Source organism: Eumetopias jubatus, unplaced genomic scaffold (assembly GCF_037043125.1).
Source record: "Eumetopias jubatus isolate StellerSeaLion01/CBP00866 unplaced genomic scaffold, mEumJub1_p1.0 scaffold_4, whole genome shotgun sequence".
NCBI lineage: Eukaryota > Metazoa > Chordata > Mammalia > Carnivora > Otariidae > Eumetopias > Eumetopias jubatus.
In genome coordinates this window covers 80,466,357-80,483,606 of record NW_028274810.1, presented here as the reverse complement: position 1 = coordinate 80,483,606, position 17,250 = coordinate 80,466,357, and the positions used below count along the sequence as shown (strand labels likewise).

The window sequence follows — 17,250 nt, the reverse complement described above, 5'->3', positions numbered from 1 at the left end:
GCTACCAGCTATATGTGGCTAGTAAGGAAGCGAATGTGTAGTTTTAATTCATTACTTTGTACTTGTCATCGTTGCCCATGGCTAGTGGTCACCATATGTGACAGCAGAGTCTTGGCTCTTGCACTTGGCAGGGCAGTAAAACCTTCTGAGATCCGAACATTTCACCATGTCTGTGTGCCAGGAGCGATCAGAAATGGCTCTCTGTTCAGGGTAGGGCTGAAGTGACAGGGACAAGAGGGAAAGGGAAAGAAAAGAAAGGCGTATATGTATTACCTTATTTCTTCCTCACAGAAACCATGCAAAGTAAATACGATCATCCCCACCTTAGGAATAAAAGACACTGAGACTCAGACAGGTCAGGTCTAATAACCTGCCTCGGGTGACCCAGTTAGTTAAGGCCAGAGGAAAGGTCTGACCCTAAGTGTCTGGCCTCAAAGCCCCTGGTTTTCCACCTCATTACACAGCTGAGGAACAAAGTGCCCCTTCCTGGCGCTGACGGGTCAGAGCGGGGCAGGGCAAGGCCAAGGGCTGCCCATGGTCCCCTAACCTGCCTCTTCCTGAGCTGAGGCTGCCCTGTTACGACTTCATGCTATGACCTGAGGTGAATTTGTAGAACTCAGGCACACCCAGATTCACACATAAGGCCAAAGGCACATGGCCAAAGACAAATGATCTGCTTCTGTGCCATCCATTAGTGTGGATAATTAACAGTTGATTTGATATTCTTGGCTTAGGGGAAGGCAGAGCTGTGCTTTGTCCGGGCTGTTATTAAAATACCTCTTCACCTTCCCCCTGCACATGCTGGTCTGCTCACTTGCAGCCGGGCCAGACGGGGGGTCAGAAGTGAGCTGGAAGGGAAGGAGATGAGGGTGGGGAAGGGACTAACATTTCTTAGACATCTCATTTTGTGCCAGGTACCAAGCTAAGAACTTCGACAGACCGTCTCGAGTACTGATCATCCGTATGGGGTGGTGACGACTATTCTCAGTTTAGAGGAGCAGGCCTGAGGCACAGACAGGCGGGGCGACCTGCCCAAAGTCACATAGGTGATGGGGTAGAGTGCAACTTCAAAATCTAGGTCTGCCTGACTCCCAGCCCGTTTTAGATCACACTGGCTCTTGGCAGAGATCTGGAAAACCCAGCACCGCTGATAAAGGGCCTCAATTCCTCTCCAGCTCTGCCTGGCACCATGCCCGAAGCCAGGCTCCTGCTGCAGGCATCTATCCCTTCTCCCAGAAGTTCAGGCTCCCATGAACAGAGGCAGCCCCCAGCCCCCAACCCCATTGTGCAGTCAGTGACAATGAGAGGCAGGCGTCCCCTTCTTACCCACCGTTTTCCTCCCCACCCCACGGGGTGCTGCCAGTTCGGCACAATAGTGCATTCTGTGTCCAAGAGCCTCCGCTGGCGGCCCCCCGGCTTGCGCAGCCCCTCCAGACAATGGCAGGGCCCAAAAGGCCTGATAGCCGGTGACAAATGTATGTGAATGACCAGCTCACAGGAAGTGGCCTTCAATAGTCCGATAGCTTCCTGTATCCTGACATTGTGAAGGCCCACTTCCTGTGCTGTCTCCGAAAATACAGCTCGGCAAGGCTGGGGGCGGGGGTAGCGGTAGAGCTTCTCTGTCTGCCCCCCCCCCGGGGGCCCGGGCAGGATTCAATTCTTCCCCCCCCAAGAAGGTCACCCATCTCACCTCATTTCTGATTCAAGGGTGAATTCTCTGCTGCCCTCTAACCAGTTCCTCCACCTCCTGGCCAAACCCCACCCAAGCCCAGGCAGAACAAAATGACCTATTTTTAAAGATTGCATGGCCTTCCTCAGTAACAGCCCCCCACCCCCCAATTCCAGGATCTCAGGCCTCTGCTGGTAAAGACTTTCCCGGGTCTCCTCACATTCCTCTGGTGCACACTGAACACAGTTCTACTCCAAACGATAACCTTCAATAGTCTTACAAATGCTCCTTCAGTCACCCCTTCAACCTTCTCTTCCCAGGGTGGATGGTCACGATTCCTTCGGCTTCCTCTGTGTCACAAAAAGCCCAGGGCAGCAAGAGAGCGGGGAGGCCTCCTCTCCCTCCAGGCTCCAGCTAGACTCGAGAAAAGCTTTTCCCTGGGCGTACCTCCCCACACACCTTGGCTCCCCACAGAGGTTGATCAGGGAGAGCAAGACAGAGGCAACTAGGAGTGAATGCACCTGGGCATCTTCTGCAGTCAGGCACTAGGCAAAGAGCTTTTCCCTCCATTACCTGCTGACACTGGTAGTAGAGCCTCATATTCAGGACAAGGAGAAGTTAAGCCATTGGCCCCGGGTCCCCCAGCTACTGAGAGCTGGAGCCATACTACCCCCAGCCTCGCTTGGCAGAGGGAGAGAGGTTGCGGTCTAAGGCAATGGGGAAGGTACCATTTACCCCCTCCTCTCACACACCCTCTGAGGACTTGCACCCCATATCCCCGACATTGGAAGTCCTCCCCCAGCTTCCTGGCACTGGTGAAGCAACGCTAGGGAGGGCAGGGGGCTGCACCACCCCGCCAGCAGCCTGCTTCTGAGTATTGTTTTCCACTGTCGATAAAGGAGGCACTGAATCAGCCTCAGGCCATTGTGGTTGCCTGCGGGGGGGCGGGGGGGGTGGAGGTAGGCAGGACAGGTCAAAGGGTGACAACCCATTCATTCCCCCCTGGCCACTGGAGACCTGAGAGCTACAGCTCAGCTGCTGAGGAGTCCCAGGCCCACAGTGTCCAGGAATGGGGAGAACTAAGAGGTCTCTGGGGATGGAAAGGAGGGGAGAAAGCCCTCACCAATTTTCCCACCCTCCACCCTCCCCTGTCCCAGGAGAAGAAAGGCCAAGGGCACAGTGAAATCAGGAGGGACAGCCAGCTTCCCTGGGGTAGAAAAGAACTCGGAAGCCAGAGACCTGGGCTTAAGTACCATTGCCTTCACCTGTGACTTCGAGGGTGGCTTAGCCTCTGAGTCTCAGATTCTACCTCCTTTCCCTGGAGATGACCCCTGCCCTGCAGGCAGCTTGGGAGGATTAAGTGAGATATGGTGAACCACCCAGCCCAACCACTATTCTCCTTCGCCTGCAGGAGCTCAGCGAGCAAGCCTGTTTCCTTCTTCTTGGCTGGGATTTGTCTGCCTCAGGTGCCTGAGATGAAAAAAGGTCTGCAGGAGAAACAGGGTGGCTGTCCGCTAGCTCTTTTCCAAGAAGCCGGGAACATCGCAATCCCGGGACTCATGGATTTAGCTGGGCAGGAGGTGGCTGGCAGCCTGTCCTGAAGCATCCATCACCCCTGCCCGCACTGCTGGCTCTGCCCAGGGCTGCAGAACCTGGAGGGACACACCGAGGGCTGGGGGAGGGCAGCGCACCATCAGAGGCCCCTAAAATATTCATTAGTCCACCTAATGGGGCTGCATGAAAAGTGACGCGGAGGTGGGCTCCAGGCCAAGGCAAGGTGCTGGCTTGTTATCTGTGGCCAATTCTGAATCCCAGCAAACATCTGAGTCACTTTCCCACCCTGCTCAGCTTTTATCAAAAAAACACACGAGCTCAAAGGAAAAAGTCTTTATGGGAATATCAGTGTGAACCTACCCAATCAGGCAGGTGGGTTTTTTCTGGAAAAAAATTATTTCTGGAAAAATAATAGAAGGGATACTCGGAGTCTCTGTGCCTTTCCACCACTCCCTACCTGAAAGGGTACTATTGTGAGTTGCAGAGCTCAGCTAAAACAAGGGCAGCTGAATGATCCCCGCAAAGCCAGCCCCCACTGCGAGAGCCTGGGGCCACGGCCCAGCCTGGAGCGGCTGCCTTGAGGCGGAAGGGCGTCCAGGCTCTGATAAGGCAGGGGAAGGACAGGACCCGTGCCTGGGGCCCGCTGACTGTTCCTTCACCCCAGAGACCACAGGGATAATCAGCTCACAGAGTCTTCCGGCCCCAGGCATTTAGTTCCTACCCTAAGGCTTCTTGGGGAGGGGAGTCGGGGGAAGCCAGCACCAGCTTCACCCAGGACCAGGGCAGCACCAGAGCCCAGCGGGGCCCCGCCTCAGGGGGCTGGGTACCCCCTGCCCAAGGCTCTCCCCGGTGGCAGAAGCAGCCTCTTCTGCACCGCTGCCCTACTCTCCTGTTACAGGCTCAATTGTGTCCCCTCAAAATTCCTATGTTAAAGCCATGACCCCCAGTACATCACACTGGGACTGTATTCGGAGATAAGGCCTTTAACGAGGTGATTAAATTAGATGAGGCCATTAGAGTGGGCCCTAATCCAACCTTTCTAAGAATAGGAGATTTGGACACAAAAGACCTCAGGGAGCTGTCACAGGCACAGAGGGACCACCGTGTGAAGAGTAGCAGTGGGCAGCTACCCCCAAGTCAAGGAGAGAGACCGCAGAGGGAGCCAACCCTGCTGGCCCCTGATCTCAGACTTGCGGCCCTAGGCCACCTGGCCTGTGGCTCTGTGTTGCAGCAACCCTCCCCTGGGCTGGGGGATCAGGAGGAGGGTTCTGGGGGGGCTTCCTCCTCATACACCACCAGCTGGGCTGCTGCAACAATAACCCCGGCAGGCCCCCTTCAGGTTGGCCCTAGCCCTCGGATGCCCAGCTTCTACAGCCCCCTCCAGAAACCTCCATCTGCCCGCAGGCCAATCAGTGAGCTGACCAAGGCAAGGCTGTGTGGGTGTCGGGGCCTCAGCTGGAGCCGGGGGAATGCCTCGAGATGCCAAGGGACTGGGGGAGTGGGGGAGGCAGGGAGCAGAGACGCATCCAATGGCAAAGCCGAAGGGCCTCAGGGCTGAGGATCAGGACGCCCCCGCCACAGCATCACTGTAGTCCTGTTTCCTCTCTACACTCCCTCTTACAGCCCGGAGAGAGAACAGGGTCTTGAGGCAAGAGTACCTGCATGGAATGGAAAAACTACCAATCAAAATAAATACCTTTTCGGGGCACCTGGGTGGCTCAGTCGTTAAGCGTCTGCCTTCGACTCAGGTCATGATCCCAGGGTCCTGGGATCGAGCCCCGCATTGGGCTCCCTGCTCGGCGGGAAGCCTGCTTCTCCCTCTCCCACTCCCCCTGCTTGTGTTCCTGCTCTGGCTCTCTCTGTCAAATAAATAAATAAAATCTTTAAAAAAAATAATAACTACCTTTTCCCAAGCGCTAACTATCAGTGAGTCTCTGTTCCAAACACCTTGCATGTTGTCCCTTAGTCTTCACAATAACCCTCCGAGGCAAGTCCCATATTAGCCCATCTGACACATGGGATTGAACCCAAGAAGCCAAGCAGCTTGGCAGAGGCCTCAGAGCTACACGGGGCAGTGCTGGGCTTTGAACCCAAACAGCCTAACTCCAGAGCTGAGTTTCTTGGAGGGGAAAGGGAGGGCTGGGATCTGAGCCCCTCGAGGCCCCAACACATGTCAGGGAGGTGACAGCCAGCCAAGGACAAGACTTTAGGGACCACAGTAGATAAAAAATCAATTGACCAAACTATAAACACAAAGAACTCCATCTGTGGGAAAGACTGTGACCTCCTACCCTCCCGCACGTGGGGAAAGCAGTCTGGAGAGCATCCGAGAGGCGGCGCTACCCCTAAAGGTTTATCTTTGGTCTGCATACAGGGAAAATGAAAGCGGGAAGGGGCAGGCGAAGCAGGCAGCAGCCTCCATCTGAGGCAAGTCCCGGGATCCGCCCACAGAGGGCCCGAGCTGGGCCCGAGCTGGGCCCTCTGACCAGTAGGCACTCAAAGGGTGCTTCCCTCATCAAGTCAATCAGTCTGCAGGCCAGCTGACCTCAGTCTGGTGTGATGACAATACATAAACTGGGAGGGGGAGGGGGCACGGGGTGGCTACAAGCCCAGCTCTGCCAAGAATTCCTGGTGTTATCTGGGGTGAGCCATTTCCCGCTTGGAGCCTCCGAGCCCCTTTGTTAGCATGAGGAGAACCAGCGCTTCTCTCCCTTCTGACTGAACTCCTTGGGGATGAGGGACAAAGAAAGGGGCTTCATGTGAATACGGGAAGGTTTACATCAGCTTTGAGGAGAAATGAGGAAACTAAAGTGCGCCTCACTGATCAGCCCTCCCGCCCTCCCAGGCCTAAGGGATAAATGCAGACAAAGCAGAGACACTCCAGAAACAGGGGCTCCCTCAGACTCCCAGGCCTCCCCAGGATTTCCATGTCCCCCGTGTTGGCCCATGGTTCTGCGGAGGCTGAGGGAGAGCCCCATCTGGGAAGGACATTAAGTGAGTCTCTGGGCTCCAACCCAGGGCCTTGCTGGTTCCTTGGAGAGTCCCCATCCACCCCGCTGAGCTGCTGCAGAGCTTTGATCACTACTACACGAAGGGTTTCCTGAATGCTTTCCTGAGGACATTGTTCCCCACTACAGAGTCATCAGGGTCAAATTCATCATGGGCTCTGCCTGGCCAGGTCCCACCCAGTGGGGAAACCTGCCCTCTGCCCAAGCCCCTCTTCCCCTGGGAAATTTAAGCGGGGGGGGGGGGAGTTCCTTCGGGTTTAGCTTATTACCTGCCTTGGGGAAGGCAAAGCCACAGCCAAACACTGCAGCCATGAGCTCAAGGCTGTGGGCAGCCCTGCTCCCTGTAGGGGCTCATCTCCACGCCCAGCCCCAGTACCTGCTCCATCCCCGAATCACACTCAGGGGCCTCTTCATTCACTCAGCATTTATTGGAAAGGACTCTGTGCCAGGCCCTCTGCAAGGGGCAGAGAGGTGCCTAAGCCATGGCCCCTGCCCTCGAGGAACTCACAGTCTGGGCGGGGGACAGACACACCCCCATTACAGTGCCTTGTAATAAATGCCACAGTAGCATGACCCCAGGGCTGGAGCAGCAGGAAGGCAATGGCAGCCCCTGCTTCGGAAAGCAGGTAGGGACCTACACGTGTCAACTCTTAGAGCGTAATAGGAGTTCGCCAAGGAGCCAAGGAGGCACGATGCATGGTGCCCCCGGAGGCATCAGGGTTTAAACAAGCACGATGTGTTCAGGAAGAGGCAGCGCCTGGCTTCCATCCCCGGGGATGACAGGAGGGAGACTGGGGCCAGAGGATGAAAGTAGCCATGGAGGTCTTCAAGCAGTGACCTCAACAAAGATGTACCGTAGAAGGGCGATGCGGCGGGAATAGGAAGAGGTTCCCAGGAGAGACCGAACGTTGAGGCAAGATGATGGAGCCCTGAAGTGGGGACGGGAGATGTGGGCCGGACAGAGGAGGGTGGCCACAGGCTGGTGAGCGAACCCCTGAGGGGGTGGGGAAGTCACAGACAGCCTGAGAAGCAGGACAGGGGGGATGGGCTCCAGGCCAAACACCATGCTGGGGGTTTTACAAACATCCCCTCAATCATCCCAACTCCGCGAGGGAGGTAGAACTAACCCCACTCCACAGAGAACGCTTGGAGAGGCAAAGGGACTTTTCCCAGTCACAAACTAGATGGCGGAGTTCTCAGCAAACCCATCATACGCTATGGGAGGGGCATCCAGATAATCTTCTTTATTCTGAAAAGCCGACATCCCAAAGACTGCTTTTTAGCAAATACTTTGAGAGACTGTGGACAGAAAAGGAATAAAAGAGCATTTATTTCAATTTCATTACCCAGACTGGCTGCCACCCCAATGCGCTAACAGTGAGGCTTCACTGGGCTAGAATCTAGCACCCGACATTTCCCAAGCACTCTCGGAGCTGGTTCTCCCTCTTTTTACGCCATCAGCAGGGAGCACACCCACATCCCTGGTTTGCAGGCAGAGAAGCCAAGGCCTAGAGAAGTGGAAGGTCATGTCCCAGGTCACCCAGTTTCCTTGCCCCCAAATCAACAGCTCTTTCCTCTACCTGTCCGGTTCCGTGACTCCTGGGCATTCTGCAACCCCTCGCTCCCCGCTTTCCATCTCTGACCCCGCAGACAGCACCAATGGAACTCCTACTTAGCGAGGTCTGGCCACCTGGGTTCTTATGCAACATGGTCCTTTCTGTAAAGTATTCCTAAGCAGCCCTCCACTGCCAGGCCTATGAGGGTCCCTGTCATCACTCTCCCGGCCAAGGCTCCTCCTGCCTCCGGATCTCCACTTCATCAGGATCACAAGCATACACGCCACTGTTGCTGGAAATGGAGGTTCTTCCTATAGCCAAATGAAAGCAGCTAACATCACTGAGCACCTACTGGTTGCCGGGGACTCTGCTAAAAACTTCACATAGGTTACCTTAGCCTTACTACATAAGCCAGCAAAAATGGGTATTCTTATCCCCATTTGACAGATGAGGATAGTGAGGCTCAGAAAAGCTAAGTTGACTTGCCCAAGGTCAGCTAGTCCTTGAGGCAGGAATCAGAACTCAAGTCTGTCAGACTGCAGAGCGCACTTTATTTTACCCTGCCGGCAAGGCCTGGCTCGCCACTCTACCAGTGCAGAGGCACCCCCATCAAAGTGGAAAAGGAAAAGGGAGGCAAGACAAGAGCTCTTCCATTTCTGCTGCCCAGCTCCCAGGCAGCTCCAGGGAGGCCCAGCCCAGAGCGTTTCACTCGGCCACCAGCCCCACCAGCCTGGAACCCTGGGAGGCCGACAAGAGTCAAAGGGCTCCCTGGCAGGCTTATTCTGGCGGCCTCCCAGCTGACTTGTGCTAACACAGCAACAGGCACAGGAAAGGCTCTAGAGAGAGTGGAAAAGCACCAGACACTGGGCGGCTGAGGGGGGAGAGAAGTGATTCCTACCCAGCTCAGACAGGATAACCCCGCTCTAAAGCCATCACCATCTCTAGGCCGGGAAAACACCCAAGGTGGGGGGGGGGGGCGGGGGGGCAGACACCAAGCAAAGAGCACCAAGCGCCTCCACTTACTAATGTGTTTCAGTGAAGCGTGACTGCTGGGCCAGCGCCTAAAAAGGGACACATGCCTCCAAGGTGAATCAGCAAGCATGGAAGAAAACCAGTGCCCTGGGGCATCCCAGCAAGCTCAGCCTGCCTTTGCCCACATCCACAGAAACCCTGCTACCCGAGCAGAGGCAAGAAAGCACACACCATGTCCACGCCCCCCCGAGGCAGCAGGTCCCAACCGGCCGTGGGAAAGAAAGACCCAGCTGCAGATATTAATAGACTTGCCAGAGGCAGAGAGTCAGTGAGGGCAAAGCCCTAGGAGATGAAATTATTTAAAAGGAGGCATAAAGTGAGACGGCTGGAAGAGAGCAACTTGGGTTTCCAAAGATGGGGCTCCTGTGGCTAGGCCCTGGGAGGAGGCACAGCCGCAGTGACAGCTTACCCTGAAAGATCTGCAAATCCAAACATGTCTCAGGCTGGGGGAAAACTCTGTTGCTGTTGTTTCTGTAGGTTTTCTGTCCCCCAGTGTTCTACTTAGACAGATATTAAACGACACACATGCACAACACCCAAAAGTGTTTCAAGAGAAACCACTCCTGGGCCCTAATATTTGCCACAAGTTGTTAGATTGCTAGAAAAAAAAAAAATGTATACCTATCAGACTTCACTGGAAGGACAGGGCAGTCTGGGATGTCACAAATCAGCGGCCAGTGGGTCAAATTAACCCCATGGGTATGTGAGCATGCTTAGAATAAAATAAAATAAAATAAAATGCCAACATTTAAAAATCAAGTTTCAAAAAAAATGCCCAAAAATCTAAATTTCCAGAGAGCACCTGGGTGGCTCAGTTGGTTGAGCATCTGTCTTTGGCTCGGGTCATGATCTCAGGGTCCTGGGTCAAGCCCTGCATCTTCCTGCTCTCACTCTCCGCCTTCCCCCCTGCTTGTGCTCACTTGCTCCCTCTTTGACAAATAAACAAACACAAAAAAATCTTTAAAAAAAAAAAATCTAAATTTCTAGCACCTTTTAGGGAAAAAACTGAAAAATGTGGCATCACTGGGCAAGCAGCACAAACTGGGGAAGGCCGCACGGCCACCGCCCCCATTAGGCAGGCCCCTCCTTCTAGTTCCTGGCCTGCTCACTGGAGTCACCCGACTGACCCCTGTGCACTCATGGCTTTGTCACTCCTCGTTAAGCCCAGGGAAGCGATGCCAGGCTTGGTCATGCTCAGGACGGCCACGGGGCGGCAGCACTGAGCTGTCCCTGAGGCCCGCCCACCTGCCAGTGACTGACCCAGCTGAGCTTGGAACATCCTTTCAGAACCAGAAATCTCATCCTTACCTCAGCAGCGGGCACTCATCCCCTCCACTCCCCATCAGATTTATTCCCTAAAAAGCAACAGCGGCTCATTTCAGCGCACCCCCTAGCCTCAGGGAAAGAGGAGGAGCCACTAGCCACTTCCGCTCTGCTCCTCTCTGGCCACCACCTTCCACATCTTCCCAGCTCCTCCCATTCCACAGGAGCATCTCTACCTGTTCAGGCATCCCACCTTCACCCACCTGTTAACACCATCAGGCCTCAGATCCTGAGATAAGAAAGCAGGACAGACAACCTCCCCCACTTTTAAAGACAGTGCATCCTTCATCATGCGCTCCTCACTTCCTTTTGCTCACTTAGGTTAAATGTCAGTGGACTTCATGAGACAATAGGTTCTCACGCCTCTTCCTGCCCCCCTGCTCTCACTGCCCTTCCGACAGCACCAGGAACATCTTAAGCGGCAGCATTTAGTATAAACTCCTGAAGCCATTTAGGAAAGACATTTAGACCCTTAAAACTGCTCATCCCATTTCATCCAAAATGCCATTTGCTGGTCCTGCCATTTACTCCACCCCAAATGCAGAAGTTATAAAGGACAGTCACTACAATATTTACACTAGTGAACAATCAAAAACAACCCAAGTGTCCAGCAACTGGGAAATTATTAAAAACAAACTATGCTTTATTCCCACTTGATGGGCAATTATGCAGCTATTAAAAACAACTAGGATTATGAAGACCATGTGATAAGACAGAAAATGATTATGATATGAAACACTAAAAAAAGGAATATAAAATTAAAGGGACAGTAATGATAAGATTATTAAAAAACGGGGCATCTGGGTGGTTCAGTTGGTTAAGCACCTGCCTTCGGCTCAGCTCATGGTCCCAGGGTCCTGGGATTGAGCCCTGCATCAAGTTCCCTGCTCAGCAGGGAGTCTGCTTCTCCCTCTCCCTCTCCCCTTCCCCCTTCTTATGCACTCTCCCGCTTGCGCTCTCAAATAATTAAATAAAAATCTAAAAAAAAAAAAAACTTAAAGAACTATGCCAAGAATTAGTGAAAGGTAGGGGCGCCTGGGTGGCTCAGTCGTTAAGCGTCTGCCTTCGGCTCAGGTCATGATCCCAGGGTCCTGGGATCGAGCCCCGCATGGGGCTCCCTGCTCAGCGGGAAGCCTGCTTCTCCCTCTCCCACTCCCCCTGCTTGTGTTCCCTCTCTCGCTGTGTCTCTCTCTGTCAAATAATTAAATAAGATCTTTAAAAAAAAAAAAAGAATTAGTGAAAGGTAATAAATGCTACCTTTTTAGTTGTACTGGAGCCCAGGGAGTGGGGGGCGACCATTTATCAATCTCTACCAAATGTTCTTTAATGTACATATATTACATTTATAGGGGAAAATGTATGCCTGTGTATAATTGAAAAATTTGATAGCAACTATTAAGCTCCCCGGTCTACACTGAATTCACACTTTGAAAGGTCCTATAAGCCTTTTCTCATCATGATAAAAAGGCTCCTCGGAACCTGCACCCCCAGGACTCAGTGCCTGGGCCCATGAGCCCTTGGTTAAAGGTCAATGTTATCCGACCCTGAAATGCCTGCATTTGCATAACTCCTAAGGAGACTCCAACACCATCTGGAAGATAGGATGAGATCAATATGATTCTCAGATGCCACTTTAATCGTTTTGTACCATACAGTGATGCGGGGTGGTGAAAAATGTGACTGTTTTCAAGCAAATTCACCTGTCCCAAGGTAAACAACCTGGGCTTCCAAGAACAGAAAAAGGCCTTCCTCCCCAGGGAGTCTCATTCCTGAGCTGACAGGACAGGATTTCCGGGAGAATGAGTACAAGAAGAGGGCAAACTAGTGAAGGGAGCCAGGTAGCTTTTTGAATTCTTCCCAGTGTACACTGGGACTAGGCATGTAGGCATCCCTAAGGCAGCACCCCAACCCCAGCCACTCCCACTTGAGGCCAAAGTGCCTCCCCAAAGAAACAGACAGCCATCATTCATTTCATGACACTCCTCCCCGCGGCGCGCCCAGAAGCGCAGAAGCCTGAGCAGTTTCGGCCACCATACAACACATGCAGCCTTCAGGCCAGAACCCTCAAGGGCCTTCCTCTTCCCTGGCCCCTCGGCGGCTCGAGTGTCCGCCTGGCAACGTGAGGGCAGCCGGTGTGTGAGGGGCTGGGTGGTACAGGAAGGGACAGAATGAGCGACACAGCAAATCCAATGTGGGTTCTGGAGCAGGGTAGACATGGTGCAGGGCCAGTCATGGCCCACACAAGGACCCATGGGGCTCTGTGTCCTTCGTTAATTCTTCTCTGGGCGGTTTCTGTTCAGGACAGCTTTAGGGGCAAATTCCAGCTTGTCCTTAAGGCTCACCACCTGGGTGTGGTCCTTGCCTAGCAGTTCATCCAGCTTTCGGTCCTCCCGGCGCTCAGAGATGCTCTTCTCCTCCTCCACAGGCTGGGGATCCTTCCCCCGGATGAACCATTCCAGGTGGTAACCCACAGCCCCGACCACGAAGGCCACAGGAAATGTGACATAGGGAGCATAGGTACGCACCACGGTCCAAAGCACAGGCCACATGACATCTGCAGAAGAGCACAAGGCAGCATTAGGGAGAAACCAGCATCCCCCTCCCCACCGAATGAGGACAACCCACCAAGGCTCTCCATTTACCAGGCAGCCTGGCAGAATTTACCAAGCACCCACCCCACGCAGAGTACCACAAGATGGTACCCTGCTTAGGCAACAGTTAGGGCCCTGAAACAATCTAGAAAATTTTGAAAGACATGACTGTTAGGGAAAAGGGGAAGGATCTCTATTTTATGTACTATACTCACTGACCATTATGCGACCATGTTTGGCAGTGTTCCCCGAAAGGGCAACCTCTGAGCCTACCTAACAAAGATTCAAGCCTGTGATTGGCCCCAGGCCCTCCCTCCACAGTTTACCAACATTTCAGGGATGGAAAAGAGCCCTTCCCTGCTCTATGCAATTTCTCCATGAACACAGCCAGCCACACTTTTCCCACTGTGTATAGTCCCACTGTGACTCTCCTGGTCCAAGATAATGAGAAATAGTTCCTTTACCTCACAAGAAGAATAAGGAGTCTATCTAAATGGCCAAAACCCTAATCCATTACTCAACCATTCTGGATTTTAGATAATGATTTTTTTCCTATTCTGAACTTGATCTTTCTAACAATGAGACATACCTATACTTTACAAAACTGCCGGCCAAACCTCTTTCAAAATACATTGTCTTCAACCAAACCCATACCCTCCTATTTGCATAATAAACTCCTAAAAATATCACCAACGCATTATTCATACTCTGAACGTGATAGGTCTTGAATTTTTCTGTAAAAACAAACAAAAAAACAAAAACAAAACAACACTGTACAAGCCCATGGCAGGGGGGAGAAAAGTGGAATGGCCCTGGAGCGTCCTGAAATGAAGTAAGATAACACCAAAAAAATACAGAAACACACAAATTGGTTCACTCTAATGGCTATTTAGTCTCATGACTATTATCATTAACAATTATCAAAGATTATTCCCGGGGCACCTGGGTGGCCCTTGTTTTCAGCTCAGGTCATGATCTCAAGGTTATGGGATCAAGCCCCAAGTCGGGCTCCACACTCAGTGTGGAGTCTGCTTGTCCCTCTCCCTCTATTCTTCCCCCCATTTGTTCTCTCTCTCTAATAAATAAAGTCTTTAAAAAAAAAATTACTCACATTATCATAATAATACCTACCATTTATTGAGCACTTATGTACCATTCCTTGGGCCAAGCACTTTATAAACAGTATCTCCTTTTATCCTCATGTCCACTCTATGAGGTAGATGGTATTATCAGAGGGTTAAGTAACTTGCCCCAAAGTCCCAACTAAAAGATCATTCATTTCATTTGCACCTCTGTAGGTGTTTCTCCATCTTGGCTATCTCTAGTCTAAAGTGTACAACTGAAATCTCACCAAGGATAAAATGATTCTTTCTTTGGTTCCAATTCTCTCTGGAGGAATCCCAGCACTCTGTGGACCCAAGACTATAAGGGGCCATTATCAGGGAAAAAACTGCAGCAGCTAGAAGGTTCCCCTCTGGGTCCTTTGTCTTTGCACCAGCCCCTATGCCAGACAAGTCACCCGCTGGTCATCACCTGATCTTCACAACGCCTCTATGAGGTAGGAATTATTAGCCCAGATTTGTGTCTAAGGCCACAAAGGCTCAGGGACATTATGTGAACTTGTCCAAGATCACTAGAAGTGACAGAACCACTGCTTCTGAATCCAGGCTTCTCCAAACGTCAACACTTGTGCTCTTTCTAGTGGCAAGAACACACTGCAGATAGGTGTGCTGTTTCTGTCCAAATCCTGGACTTGGGGAGCGCTTCCTGCCATTTTTTTCCACCAACTTGGCATGGCACTATCTGGAAGAGCATCCCTTTTGGCAAACTCTAAGATTACTCAGAGATTTGAGAAATGACAGGACTTAGACGTTGTTAAATCAAACAATCCTGAAGAACCTCAAGCCTAATACTTCTTTTTCTTTCCTACCTTTTATGCAAGCTCTCTATAAGTGAACACTTACCCTAAACAGCAATTCTCCATTCAGATCCCCAATTTGTTGTAAAAAATACCAAACACGAGTCCACAATTCATATCATCTCCCATATGCAGCAAAGGTCTCTCTCTCCGTTGTCCTGACCACATTCTAATCATTCCCAAATACGTCAGTTCATTTATTCAACACTTAGAACCACTTTCTCTGTGACAGACGTTGTGCTGGCGGCCCTACCCCACTTGTCTGCATTTCTCCAAAACACTTAAGCCCCAAGAGGGCAAGGACCACATCTGTGCGGCCCCCACTGTGTGCTACCCATCCCCCACCCTTCCTGCCCTGCCTGCCATAAAGTGCTCCCAAAAAGTTTGTTAAATGAATGAATGACAGCTCAAACAACGCACCAGTGTAAAACCACAGCAGTCGCCCACCCCCACGCCCTCATAAGGCGGCAGGAATACAGCGGGCTACTTTGCTGATCGGAAGAAGCTAAATGCTCCCTAACAATTCACCCCCAGAGTATCAAAACGAAGGCGGCAAAAGCGTCCCGCAAATACTGGAACGTCTTCCTTCCAGCCCCGCACAGAGGAAGCCTGAGCGTCCCGGTAAAGGTCAAGTGGGTTGCCAGGAAACCTGCCCTTGTGCGGACGCCCCCGGAAGCCCAACGAAACCCGAAGCCGCAGTCCGAGATTTTAAGAACTGTTAACAAGAGCAGAGGAGACCTGACAGGGTGGAAAGACTGGCCCTGACCGTCACTCGAGCCCGGCCCGGGGATGGGGGCGCAACTGAAGTCCGAGTCCCAAGTATCTAGCCTTCCTTCTCCCTCCTCTGGGCTCCCGGTGCCACCAAGCTCGTGGCCTCGGCAGCGTCCGTTCTCACCCACGTGCCTGAGGCCGAGAAGCCCTGGCCGCAGAGGTTCTGCTGGGCGCCCAGACACGGCCTCCGAGCCCTGGGAAGAGAGCTGTCAGGCCCAGCCAGGGCCGGAGCGGACACTCGCAATCACCCTTCCCTAACTCAGAGGTCACTGCCAGGAGCCGTCACCCGGACAACGGGAGGCCCCGGCGACCGCTCCGGGGAAGGGAGCTGCCCGCTGGGACCGCGTGCTCACCTGCGCCGCAGCCCGCACTCCACGGTCCTGCCTCCGCCCTCTGCCTGCCCGCCCGCCTGCCCGCGAGCGAGCCCTCTCCCTTGCTCGCTCGCCTGGAGCACCGACGTCGCCTCTCCCAGCTGCCCGCGGGGCCTGGCCCCGGGACCCCGCCCACCGGCGCCTGCTCTCTCGGAGCGCGCCGATTGGCTGAGCTCCAAAGGACCGGAGGAAGCTGAGAGTCCGCAGCGGAACCCGCTGCGCCGAGATGAGGACTGCGCCCCCTCGTGGCCTGGAGAGTTTCCCAGTGACGTCAGCACGTGCTTTCCGCGTGGAGAAAGTGGAAGGTCATCCATTCGTTTATTCAACTGATGTTTATTAGGCGTCTCTAAGACTTAGGTCTGGACACACAAAAACAAAAGACATGTTCCTTAACTTCAAGAAGATCTCCTTAGCAGGATATAGTCTAGAACTCTGAGACCTCTTCAAATCTGGGCTAGTTTTTAGCCATGTGACCTTGGGAACACTATTAATCTGCTGGAGCCTCTTTTCCCTCTTACGCATAAAGGTAATAACATCTATTTCAAAGGATGTTGTGAGGGTTTGATAAGATAATGCATGTTAAGTGCTGTGCCAGGTACATAACAACAGGGAAATAAATGGTACTATTCTCAGTATACAAAGAACTGAAATATAATGAAATCTAAGTCTTGCCTGACCCCTTGATACAAGTATTCACTCCCCTTGTGTCCCCACTATGCCCTGTACAGACATCTATTTTATCAGGTATAGTTGACCTCTGAACAACAGGGGTCTGAAACTGTGTGGGTCCACTTACACATGGATTTCTTTTTTCAATAAATGCAGAATGGTACTAGAAATATATTTTCTCTTTGTTATGATTTTCTTAATAATATTTTCTTTTCGCCTGCTTATTTTATTGTAGGAATACAGTACATAATACATATAACATACATAATATGTGTTAATCAGCTGTTTATGTTATCAGGAAGGCTTCTGGTCAACAGTAGGCTATTAGTAGTTAAGTTTGGGGGATGTCAAAGTTATACATGGATTTTCCACTGTTCGGGGGTGGGTGCCCCTAGTGCTGTCATTGTTCAGGGGTCAACTGTATAGAAAAATAACACCAAAGCTCAAGCTCTGGAATGCCCCCACTGGCCCTACCTTCTCACCTCTGTTCCACGAGTCTCAGCCACGCATATTTACTTTAGTAACACAGGCTAAACCCCTCATATTCCCCCATGCAGACCAAACTGTTTCAGACCTCTGTGCCTTCATTTATTATGCTTTTTCATCTACCTGAGTGCCCTTCCCACCTTTCTTTACCAAAGTAGCTCTGGCTCATTTTTCGAGCTTAAGGGACACCTCCAGAGGAAGCCTCCTAGACTGCATCATCACGTTAGATGCCCTTCCTCTATGATCTCAAAGAGGTCAGTGCTAAGCTCTCGCAGCGGAGATAGAGAGAAAAGAACAGTATA

General features: G+C 52.2%; 1 protein-coding gene across 1 annotated transcript; it reads right to left on the bottom strand.

Moving 5' to 3' along the window:
- Positions 1-11,757: 11,757 nt before the first annotated feature.
- On the bottom strand, positions 11,758-15,910 carry SMIM12 (small integral membrane protein 12). The gene is made up of 2 exons (XM_028113562.2): positions 15,776-15,910; positions 11,758-12,696 (listed from the first exon to the last, which is right to left on the bottom strand). Exon 2 carries the CDS (start codon positions 12,689-12,691, stop codon positions 12,413-12,415), a length of 279 nt encoding a protein of 92 aa, XP_027969363.1. The 5' UTR covers positions 12,692-12,696; positions 15,776-15,910; the 3' UTR covers positions 11,758-12,412.
- Positions 15,911-17,250: the final 1,340 nt, after the last annotated feature.

Bases quoted from the DNA above. Each gene is read 5' to 3' on its own strand.
- SMIM12 (XM_028113562.2), bottom strand. From the start codon at position 12,691: ATGTGGCCTGTGCTTTGGACCGTGGTGCGTACCTATGCTCCCTATGTC.